Below are 12,130 nucleotides of genomic sequence, written 5' to 3'. Positions count from 1 at the left end.
TAGGCAATCTCTCAGTAGGCCCTAATTCATTCACAGTGGGTCTGGGCTCAGGACCCAAGCATCTTGGGCCTGCTTGCTGGGTGTTGTGGGTGGTTCTTGTGTTCCTCCATGAGGACCACACGCACACAGGCAAGCACAGAGGAAAAGAGCCATGGGTTCTGATCATGAATCAAATCCTAGTTCTTAAGGAACCCAGGAAAAGGCTTAGCACAGAACCTAGCACATGATAAGTTTGTTATTTATTATCTATTACAGTGGTTTATTATTAATATTATTTTTATTGTTAGGAAGAAGCTGTCCAGATGACATGATCTGTCTACAGTAAAGAAGCACAAATCCCACAGCCATCTCCTAAGCAGGACTAAGGGGAGATGTGGGGAAAACCCTCTTTCTCTACTTTACAACAAAAGAGGAAGATAGCGTTTGGGCAATAATGGAGTTAACTGAGTGTGAGATTTAAAAATTAAGTCTCCATCTTCTTAGATATACATATGAAGGCGATTCCAACAAAAGGTGGAGCCCTGTGTTCTGGCTACTAACACCTCTCTCGGTATTATTTTGCACACCTGAGCCTAGCCAACTAGTTTTTTCCTGTTCAGTCAAAACTATATCATGGGGGTGGGGGTGGGGTGGAGGGGGTGGCAGGGAACTGGAAGTTTTAGGTACTGCCTGGCTTTAGGGGGAAAAAATGGGACCTGTACTAGGACTAGCCTTACTCCCTCTGACCTCAACTGCATGCCAGGCAGGTCCCTGTGAAAGAATAGAACTTCCTCTCTGTCCAAGCTCATGGGTTCCCTTGCAAGAGAGGAGAACTCTGTGGTCATACCTGCCAAAACCAGTGACTAATTGCCACTCCAGACAACCTGCCTCTACCTGGAATCCTCTATGATGGAAGGATTTTCTTCTTACAAATGCCTATGCCTCTCTGGCCTCAGACCCCAGAACCCTTTCTTCCTACATCACACGATGCCCATTGCTGGGGGGGTGTGTGCACCCTTCTTGGTCCCACTATACCTAAGTCCCTTAGGGACAAGGACTATGTCTTCTAGAACTTTATGTCCTCCCAAGTGCCCAGTCTGCGGAATGCAGAGCACATTCTCCTAAACTGCAGAAGAACCACCAAATTGCAACTGCAAGCATTCAAAGGGAAAGACAAAGCCAATCACAGATTAACTTCAAGTAAACGTCGGCGCTCTTTAAATGTAGTCTCCTTAGAATCACAGAACAGAGCTTAGTGGTCCTTCTGGACCATCCAGTTCAATACCCTTGCAGACACTATCTCAATTACAACTGTGCCTTTAAAAGGGTTTTAGGGGCAACTGGCATTGCACACAGTGATTCAAGAACTGAATTCAAGGAAGACCCGAGTTTTAATTCTTCCTCACCAGGTTGGCTGTTCGACCTCCCTCAAGACTTCTGTCTCTGCCAACTCTGGATGAGAATCGTGTCTACCTCGCAGAGTTGTGAAAACTGAATGAGAACTTGCACGTAAAGTATTTAGCACAGTGACAGGCACAAGCTAAACGTGCAATACAAAGATGCTTTGAAAATGCAATCTGATGAATACTAATGATGACACAGTTCACTATCCCTCTAGCCTCTTCTGATTTAATTCACGGAGCAAGGGGGATACACAGCCATGATTCCACTCCTGATTTCAAAGGTAAGGATGTTTGTTTATGGGGCAAGATCATTCTAGATGATTAGTGGCACTCTCCTCAGGCACATACCCTTCTTCAAAATGCGGTATTTAATTAATCCATATATTTTAATATCTCTTGTGAGAAAAGTCATCACTTTACTATGCCAATAAATGAGATTGCCATAGAGGAGCTGAAAGTTAAAGAAAAAAAAAAAGGCAGGTGGAGGTGATCATGGTCCCTTCCAGATCAGGGCAAGGGCCTTTAAGCAAGAGCTGTCATAAATGAAACACAAAAGAATCCAAACAGAAAGATGCCCCTTGGATGGTTCTCCTTCTCTTTGAACACCTCCCACTTCTCTAACGAGGTCTTTAAGAATTGTGTTCAAAACTGCACCACCCTAAGAAAATTTAGATATGAAAAGTAACTTGGTTGCAACATAGACAACCTTCCAGAAATGTACTCATGGCAACTAAATTAGCAGCAACTATCCATGGGGTAGTTGGATGCTGGTGGGCTCATTAGCCTGCAGTACTTATTCCCTCCCCCTTTTATCTCTTTATAAACAGAGCCCAATGTGCAAGGGAAACAGCTCAACGTAAGGCCAGGTTCCTTTTCGGGAACTATTTCACCTAAATACATCTTCAAAACCACACGGGGATACAAAATCATTACAGCCGGTGACAGTGAACCAATGTTCAAGGTCATGGTAGTGATGGTCAAGGAGAGCTGTGTGAAGAGCCTGCGTTGCTGTACTGAACTCTGAAAACATGATGACAACGGATTCTCCGAGCCACAAAAACAGCAAACACTCATATATGAATAACTCACATAATTTCGAGACGGTTATACCACAGCTGCCGAAGTCACACCACCACCATCAGCTTAGAACACCTTTCCTAGACGAAATGAAGGTAGGATGGGGACTGACCAGCTGCTACCCCTGAAGCACTACCATCCACACCAGCACAGCTCAGGGTGGCCGCCGTTTAATGGTGCCTTGGGCTCTGTGTCTGTGTGCCTCTGTGCTGAGTGCATCACATGCTTTATTCTAGGAAATCCTCACAATGAGCCTATGAAGTAGTCGGCATTTGTTATCAGTTCCACGCAGTAGGTAAAGACATTTTTTTTCCAGGTTACATGCCTTGAGAGAGTGGTGTTTCTAAGCTTTGCAGCCTCACCTGCCTGCCTCCACCACCCCACTTCTACACTCTCCCAGTCTGCAGAAACTGGCATTACTGGGATGGGGTTAATTGCTGTGTTCATCTAGGGAGACGCACCCAATGAGATCAGCCTGGGCCAACCTTCCTATTGGATACAGCTGCTTCAGGACTCTCGGTGGGATCTGTCCTCAAACTCCCACCTACCAATCACTGCATCCTAGACCATTTTCAGCAAATATTGCCCCTAAACCCCAAATTAGGTGGAGCTCAGTGTTCCCTGCCTTAGCCACAATGCCACAGGGCATTGAATATTTTTAGCAGGGATTTTTACACATTTGGCTGATTATGGGAAGACTGGGGATGGAAGGGGTAAAGACATTTAATAGGATGTTTCTGCTTCTCAAATACAAACATGCAGTATCTCGGCCCAGCAGGATTCAGATGATAAAAACACTTTATGTGGTCAGTTCTGGGCTGACAAGAAACTAAAGAAAAAGTCCACTAAAAAGCCGAACCACTAAATGAAGTAAACAATATCTATTTAAAAGGAACCAAAATCCTCATCTGACTTTAAATCATTCAGGGCTTTATGCTTTCTACCTGGAGAAAACGCTCTTTGGCAAAGCCAAGCTTTCCTCTGTCTGGTTCCTTAGGCTCCATGGGTTTTGAGCATTGAATAGTTAAATCATAAAGAAAAGGTCCTTTAACAGCCCTTCAGGCACACAAAGCCCTTCCACCCAAAGTATTCATCGTATTCATCGACTACAGTGGGGGGGAATGGGGAGGGGGAGGCGCCCCTGTGGCTGACCTTTGACCTTTCAAGAACCCTTAAGCATAGCGCTCTGCAACTTGGCCATGCCACCCTCATCGCCAAGCGCCCACACACCCATCCAGACGCTGTTCCTCATTTGGAACTTGGCAAGTGAAAGACTGATTAAGGCACTTCTAAGATCCCTCTGCTTAGTCCCCCTCTCACCCCGACCCCACAAGGCTCTATAACTGTGGGCAACCTAGAGGGAATGAAAGCTTGCCATTCACCTCCGCAACCTATTAATCAACAGACACTGAAAACAAATAGAGCCATTGCTGGCCCTGGTGTCTCCCTTGGCCCTCCTCTTCAATACGCCCCTATTGCTGCCTCTTTCTGCAGAAGCAAAATGGGGCCAGAAAGTGCCTTTAGGAGCTCCGCACAATAAAACTAAAGCAACAGAGGAGCATTTGTCAGCCTTTTCCCCTCCTCAGGGTGGGCATGGAAGGTCTTTGGGGGTCTTCACTTACCAGCCCTCCCAGGGGCTGAAATCAGCATCAGGAAGGGACACCATTCACTCCGGGTTTACATTTAAAAATTGGTTTATAGTCCATCTCTATGCATTTTTCCAGATGCCGTTTACTATGGCTGCAGCAAGACCAATGGCAACCGCTAAAACGTTAATAAAAGTTTCACATCACTGAAGATGTGGTAAGTTGGGGAAGAGGACAGGTTGGGAACACAATGAAGGAAGGGCTGTTTCTTACCCATCAACTACCCTTTGGCAACTCAACTAGTCCTGTTTTTCCAGCCTGTGAGGGTGGTGAACAGTCAGTTAAGGTAACCCTCCTGTCCCCAACAGCCTATGACCCCAGCAGTTAGCAACTATTTCTGCTGGTGGGATGGCCACAGGAGACACAGCCAGTGCAACCTAGGCCTAGGCCTGCATGGACAGTCCCATCCCAACCCAGCAGGCCAACACTTGCTTTTGCATCCTGCAAACCTCTTATATATACACAGAATAAAAACAGCAGTCATGACTTCCTCCCGTGGCCCCAAATGGGTGGGCTTCCTCAGAGCATTTTACCCTGGCCCGTGCCCCTCTCCCCTCGCAGCTAGCCAGGACCCATCCAGCGCCGTGGCCAGGGTCTTTCTTAGTTGAATGTTGCTCCTTTCTGTCTAAGGCCTTGCTCCCAGCTAATGGTGGATTGTTTCCCTGGACAAGAATTCTATTGATAGCTACAGCACTGCCTGTTGGAAATAATAAATAAAAGACAGAAGGTTTCACAGGGTTCGAGTTTTACTTGGAGAAACAAGGTGGTAAGAGAAAAGAGATCTGCCTGTGAGATGCAGAAAAGCAAAGCCCACCCTGCCAGCCGCAGTACACAGCCTGCATCCTCTGGCCGGGCTGCTGCAGAACCTACCCCCGCAGGCTGCAGAGTTAGAGCGTCTCCAATCCCTGAGAGCCTCCCAGGAAGGGTGCTGCTTATTTGTATTGTAAATTATCAATAGCTGGCTTTTATTTCTCTCTCTCTCCCTCTCTGGAATCAAATCCATTTAGACAGCAAGAAGAGGAAGAGAGATGATTCTCCCTGCCGTCTGTGAAATTTTGCCGACTCATAGTTTCTCATGGATTCACACAGGCATTAAAATTCTTCTTGCTGGGAAATGACTGAACAGAGCAAGCAGGGAGAGGAGAAACGTGCAGTCAGTTTTCATCCAAATTCTCTCACACACATGCAAATACCTAGAACTAACTTGATCACTTCAAGTCCTTGGCCTTTCTTGGGGTGGCCCTTTCTATACTATAACCACCCAGCTGGTAACACACCAAACAGACTGCCAAACATGAAGGGTCTAGAGGACCAAGCTCAGCTCTTCTTAAAGACCTTTTCTCAATCCTCAAAAGGAGGATGGAAGGGCTGGGGGGTGAGAGGTGGTGGGTGGGCTGGAGGTGTTGGGATGGAGGAATAGAGGAACATTCGAACCTGGAAAATAAAGAAGGTGTTAAGATGGAGGAATAGAGGAACATTCGTACCTGGAAAATAAAGAAGGTGTTGAGATGGAGGAATAAAGGAACATTCGAACCTGGAAAATAAAGAAGGTGTTAAGATGGAGGAATAGAGGAACATTCGTACCTGGAAAATAAAGAAGGTGTTGAGATGGAGGAATAAAGGAACATTCGAACCTGGAAAATAAAGATGTGCACCAGCTGCTTGGCTTTGTGAAAACCGCAGCCAAGGCCCGACCCAGTAAAGCTGTGCATTCACAGGCTCTTGAACAATTACTTCCAGTTAAGTTCATTAAACATAATTTATTTCCACTCATTCTCATTTATTTTGCAATTAAAAAGAAAACATCCCATTGTGCCTCCCCCAGCCAACCTTTAAAACACTTGCAAGCTTACATCTTAGCCCACCCGGTCCAGGCTCGCCCCTGATCAGCGAGTTTCCAGGGTTTTCTTCCTGCCTGCCTCTGCCTCCCTCCGGCAGCGTCACAAAATTCTCAACCTGGAGGTCAGTGAGGGAGTGCGACAGGCACAACGGGGCCCTCTGTCCTAATCCTCCGCCAGGTCTCAGGGATGAAGAACCAGCCACTTCACCCCTAAGTAATTTCCCAGGAATTTGCAACCTCCACCCTCCTGCCAAATATTTCTCTACTACTTGGGTATTAAATGATTAGCGTTAACATAATCAATCTTGTTAAGTGCCCGAGTTCGCAGAGAATGTTTGGGAATTGGGTAAGAGAGTACAGCTGTTTCTAGGAGAGCAGATCTTCAAAATCGAGCCAGAAATAAATCGAACCTATCCCAAATGAAGAAATCCAAAAGCTCAAATTCAAAACAACTTTTAACAAATAATAATCATTTCCAGACCACCCCCTCGCCACCAAATACAACAACCCCAAATCTAGGGATTCCTAAATATAATGGAAAGGAAATCACCAATTTTGATTTAGAGTAAATTTTAAGAGCATAATGGTTATTACATCCTGGGGAATTAAAGAAAGAAGTAGTGAACAAAATCTGACACCAACTTTCTAATTTATTTACAAGGAACAGCTGCATAAAAAGGTCTTTTGTTTTTCTTGTATACCCTGTGCCTAACTTTCGAATCTCAGCCTGCATTTGAAAATCATGCCTACACCATGGAGTCTGAGAAAAGCTCAAGAAACAGCTGTTTCCTTCACTGATCAGGTAAATTTTCTCCCTAGAAAAAGAGGAGGTAAGCCAAGAGGAAGAATAAATGTTTCCACTCATGTGGCTCAACAAACACAAATGCTCAAACCCTGTGATTCAGCAAAGACCGACAGAAAGGAAGACGAACACAAAGGCAGAACTGCATTGTTCCGTTCTATCCTGCCTTGTTAGTATCCCAAACATGGGCATCCTTTAATGGGCATCTACAGCCAGAATAAATAACACGCGTGAAAATGACACAGAGTCACCATGGGACAAGGAGGGCAAACACAATTGCTGCTCCCTCTGATCTCCAGCTGATGTGTTGCAAGTTTAAGGTAAGGAGGGAGTGACCCAGGCAAAGTTGAATTTTTTCAAAAATCCTCAAATGTGTGCAGAACTACGTAATCTGGAGGGCATGTCAGGATTTCATCACATTCCAAAATATTGCAGAAGGAAAGAATTCTATTACGCAGCTCAGCCAGGTCCCCAACAACCCCAAACCACAAAGGGGAGGTTTCCCTAAGAATACAAGGTTTCAGGCTCTGCTGCTTCCAGAAAATGCCGATGCAGCAGCCCGTCGTGACAATACAGAGATCATAGTATCTGTATCACTGGAGTCGGGAATTTACGTTTTCAAAGGAACTCCCTTCTCCTAAGACATCAAGAATAGTGGTTTACTCTCATCAAAGCCAACAGGACCACTATTAAGTAACGCAGGTAATTTGAGTAAACTAGGGTCTAGAACCTCAACATGGGAGACTGTACTGGGTGTGATATTTGCAGTAACACAACATACACATTTGCAACACAGCCTCCACTCTCTTCACCACCATTCCTGACAGTTTACACAATCCTAGATTGAACCAAAGAGTTGCACACAGCTAGAAAGGAAAACCAAGATATATACCCATCGTTATTTTACGCTCAACGACAGAACTATCTATGATCTTGTGTTTTAATTTGACACACAGAATTTAATTCATGATGTTGAAAATATGAACATAAGTCTATGGTATATTTCATTCCTTCTCACCCCAAAATTGGATAGAAGAGCTTATCGACCACTGCAGATTATTTCTGTTTGGTCATACAATAACATCACAAATAATAAAAGTAATTAAGGAATTGCCTCCAAATTCAAGAGAATCCCCTTACAGCTTGTGGCAAAAGATAATCACTCCGGCCGGGCACGGTGGCTCACGCCTGTAATCCCAGCACTTTGGGAGACCGAGACGGGCGGATCACCTGAGGTCAGGAGTTCAAGACTAGCCTGGCCAACGTGATGAAACCCCGTCTCTACTAAAAATACAAAAATTATCTGGGCATGGTGGCGGGTGCCTGTAATACCAGCTACTCAGGAAGCTGAGGCAGGGGAATTGCTTGAACCCGGGAGGTGGAGGTTGCAGTGAGCCGAGATCTCGCCACTGCACTCCAGCCTGGGTAATAAGAGCGAAACTCCGTCTCAAAAAAAAAATAAAAAAAAATAATAATAATTTTTTAAAAAGATATCACCACACAGTTGAAGAGAGTATAATGGATCCTAAATCCCAAATTCATATTGCAAAAGGGCCTTCTCCCTAATCATTAACAGCACAATGAGCTGTCATCAGGCTCTTGCTCGGGTTTCCAAAACACATTTTATATTAAGTTTACAAAACACACCACAAGCAAGACCATAGCCCTAAAAAGCCAGCATCTAAATCTGGAGATTGACAACTAAAGACGGAGCAACAGAAAGTTAGCATTAAATATGAAACCAAAATACACAGTTTACACAGCCCTGCTACTGTTAAAGCCTTATCACTCAAAACTTTCAAGCTTTTAAAGTATGCTCCTCTATGAGGCAATGTCATTTTTCCTTCTCTCTTTTCTGATGGAGCCCACCCTGGTGGGTGAAGAAAACAATTATTTGTTAGAAGAAATTCCAAACCGTACCACCCCTTCCCAGATTCCAGCTCACCCGTACTTTGGGAACAGGGTCTGCCTTACCATAGAAGTGTAAGGACTGTGATGAAAGTGAGACTTCTCTCCTCCCCATCTTTTTTTAACCCTTTCTCCCCCTCCCCAAAAAACGGCTGTGAAAAGGACTCAAAGAAAGGGCATAGCTTGAGTTGACCATTTATTCTTGTTTTGTTTTTTCCTTCCCATGATCTAAATTAAGGGGGGGAAAAAAGCATAGGTTTAATGGTCAATACCATAAGCATGGACATGAACATACACACATCCCCCCATACACACACCCCATACACACACCACACACCCCACTACTCACCCAGCAATTCAAATTGAGGTGCCAACCGCCCAACTGCTGGAACAGAGAGACCCCGGAGGCCACTGCGCCTCCCTTACCACTCAAATCTTCCATTCCCACTAAAATTGTGTCCCTAGGGTACATAACAGCCTTGGTTTTCCCTCTCTCCACCTCTAAAAAAACTTTCTCTGTACCTTTGAGATGGGACTGGGCCAGTTTTTTTTCCTCCTCCCTTTCTGCTTTTCTCACTTTTCTTTTTCCTCCCAGCTTCCCCTCCCTTTAAACCTTTCACTTAAAGAACTGAAAAAAAGCATCTAAAAAGATCGAAATGGCTCCAGATTCCTGGCCGAGTAGGCTCAAAATGCTCAAAGTTGTCACTCATATTGCCTAGAATTATCTTGTTAATCCTTCCCCCTGTACACACATCCCTAAAAAAATCTTAAAAATAAAAAACAAAAAAGTCCACTAATAATCTAGAGTTCAGCTGGTTGCAGATTTAATTTTTTTAAAAAAATTTTAAAAACTCCTTCTACTTTCTAATCTTTGCCACTACAGAATCCGTGAAGGAAGGGGGAAGGTCCATGTTCCCCAGCCAGCTCAGGGCACCTCAGCAAAGTCCCCTCCCTCACCCGTTACCTTGGGCAGCAGGGACAGAGCTGCCGCTAAGAGTAGCAAAGAAATTACGGCCAGCCATGAGGGAAAATGATCAACCGAGTGCAGGAGGCAGGCACTTTATCTGCAAGATTGTCAAATCCCTCAAAACAAATTTCTCAGGGAGAGGGCTGCGATGGGAGAGGGGAGGGAGGAGGAAAGGATATTTTCTTGTCACAGTGACACGGAAGTGACACTTTGCAGGGCCTTGCCTGCCCTGTATACACCCTCTCTTCCTTCCAGAGTAACAGAATGTGCCTGAAAGATTTTCAACTGACCTCCCTGGAAGCAGAAGAAACGAAGCTTCCTGGGCTCACTAGTATTCCAATAGTCAGAACGCTAACTCGCTTTTTTGACTGTTGAGTTTTGTGAGCTTTCCCCAGGAATAGAGAGAGAGAAAGAGAGAGAGAGAGAGAGAAGGAAGGGAAACAGCAGAGGGATGCAAAGGCTAGAGCTGAATTCCACAAACCCGACTTACTTTTCCTGGGGCTCTTATGGGATCCAGGGCCGGGTACATTTGTGTGGTTTTAACTTAACTTGAGTTGAGACACTCAGACATCACAGGCCAGAAATCGTCCTCTTTTACATGAAGGAGGGGAGTGTGGGAGGGTGGCTGCTCACGGAGAGATTACAGACAGAAAAAGTTGCAGGGGACAAAACTCATCCAGAACGCTTTTCCGGTCTTTTCCCACCCTAAGTGTTAAGCCATTTCACCCTCTTCAAAAGCAAACACACAACTCCGATTTGCATGCAGGTAAGAAAACACCCCTGCTGCCACATGGGATCCTGGACTTGTGTGGCTTGAAGCAAGACCAGTGGCAAAGATTTGGTTTCTTCTGGCGGCAGGACACCTAAGGTAGAGATGTTTTTAATTTACTGAACTGATTGCCCATCTGTTTATCTCCAAGCCCACAAGACTGTTTTCACGATGTAGGTCTTTAAACAATCTGTTAATACACAGGACAAGTTAATCACCCTCGCCGCTCCCCACCAAAAAAATCAACAAAAACAAGGGCTGGGCAGGCTTAAAAATAACAAAAAAGTGGGAATTCTTCATTTCTTCTTTTTTAAAATACTGCTCCGTGGCCTCTCTTTCTGGACTTATCTGGCCTTCCTGTGTAAGTGTCAGGCAGCAATCTTTAAGGCCCTTAATACCAAAACAAAACCCTGCCATTCCCTTTACATGGTGGTAACAAAAGCAATGAGCCTCCACTTTGACAAGTAAAAAGCCCCAACCACACAGCCCCCTAATTGCCTTCCCTCCCTCTATTCACGCGGACCACCACACTCCTGGCAGCTGCTTTTGTCACACACGCAATTTCTTAAGTAAACTGCAAGTTCTCTGCCGCTGATGGACAGCTCCCAATCATTCAGCAACAATAACTTATAAAGTGCGGCAAACAGGATGGGCAACTTTGACTAAGAATTTATTTTCTAGCTTTCTCAAAAGACCGAAAAATGGAAAAAAAAAAAAAAAAGGACGCAGCAACATAAGCTAACTCATGCTAGACAGACCTCCTCTTCCTTAAAAAGTAAAGGGAAATTTCTTGAATTTCTTCAAACTAAAAACTGCTCCTCAGAAACTCTTTCCGGATATTTGCCATCCCATCGCACTATTCTAAATTCATCCCCAGGGTGCCCCCAGTTTGTCAGAAGTACACCACGCTTAGAACATTCCCACAAAAAAATTAAAAGGTGATCAAGTGCTGCAAAGTTCTGTAGGGTTTAAAAAAAAAAAAACAGCAACAACAAAAAAACACTTCCCCAAAACAAAACAAAACAACAACAACAAAACAAAAACGAAAGCTTCCTTTCCTTTCAGCATGAAATTACAATCATGTGCAGGAGGAATGAAGTAAAGAGGTGGGAGGAACTGCTCATTTACATCCCACGGTCCGCATCTGCAGCATCAGCAAAGTTTTGTTTTGTTTTAAATAAAGAGGTTCAAGAAGGGAGGAAGGGGAAATGGGTCTTGGAGGAATGGATGGACGAAAAGTAGCAAAATGCTGATTCTTTACGAAAATATTTGGGGATGGGGAGGAGGGGAGCGAGGAGGGTGGAGCATTGGTGTCTTTAACTTGGTGGACAGAAAAAAAAAAACAAACCCGAAACCCCTCCGTATTCACTTCCAAGTTAATAATAATAAAAAAGCATGTTTTTATAGTCACAAGCTGAAATTCGGGGTGGGGGGAGGTATAGTCAATTTCTCTTTTTCGTTTTTTTTTGTTTTGTTTTGTTTTGTTTTAAAGAGAGGCTAAAAAAAATAAATCTACTGCATCCACCCCGGCAGCTTACCAGTCAAGGTACATCAACCTGAAAGTTACTGCAAAGTGACAGCGAACATGGCAAAGGCTGAGAGCATGCATGCGGACTGGACAGCCGTGGACGCAGCAGGGCAGGCGCGCGGGATGTAGCGGGCCGGCCACCGCGCACCCCTGCCCGCCCGCCCGCCGCCGGCCGCGCTTACCATCTAGAGAGGGTTGCGGCGCTGTCCTT

General features: G+C 44.8%; 1 protein-coding gene across 48 annotated transcripts in view; it reads right to left on the bottom strand.

Annotated features, from left to right (window-relative positions):
- TCF7L2 (transcription factor 7 like 2) overlaps positions 1-12,130 on the bottom strand; it is a 217,948-nt gene that overhangs the window by 28,917 nt on the left and 176,901 nt on the right. Inside the window, exon 1 of one of the 48 annotated variants that reach the window (XM_063781184.1) lies at positions 12,102-12,130. This exon is cut by the window's right edge and continues 220 nt beyond it. The exons of the other annotated variants lie outside the window; for them this stretch is intronic. Within the exon in view, the coding sequence (XP_063637254.1) occupies positions 12,102-12,104 (3 nt within the window). The 5' untranslated portion in view covers positions 12,105-12,130. The remainder of the gene's footprint in view (positions 1-12,101) is intronic. 48 annotated transcript variants of the gene reach the window in all.

Source organism: Pan troglodytes, chromosome 8 (genome assembly GCF_028858775.2).
Source record: "Pan troglodytes isolate AG18354 chromosome 8, NHGRI_mPanTro3-v2.0_pri, whole genome shotgun sequence".
NCBI lineage: Eukaryota > Metazoa > Chordata > Mammalia > Primates > Hominidae > Pan > Pan troglodytes.
The sequence above is the reverse complement of the archived record's forward strand: the minus strand, read 5'-3'. Positions and strand labels throughout refer to the sequence as shown.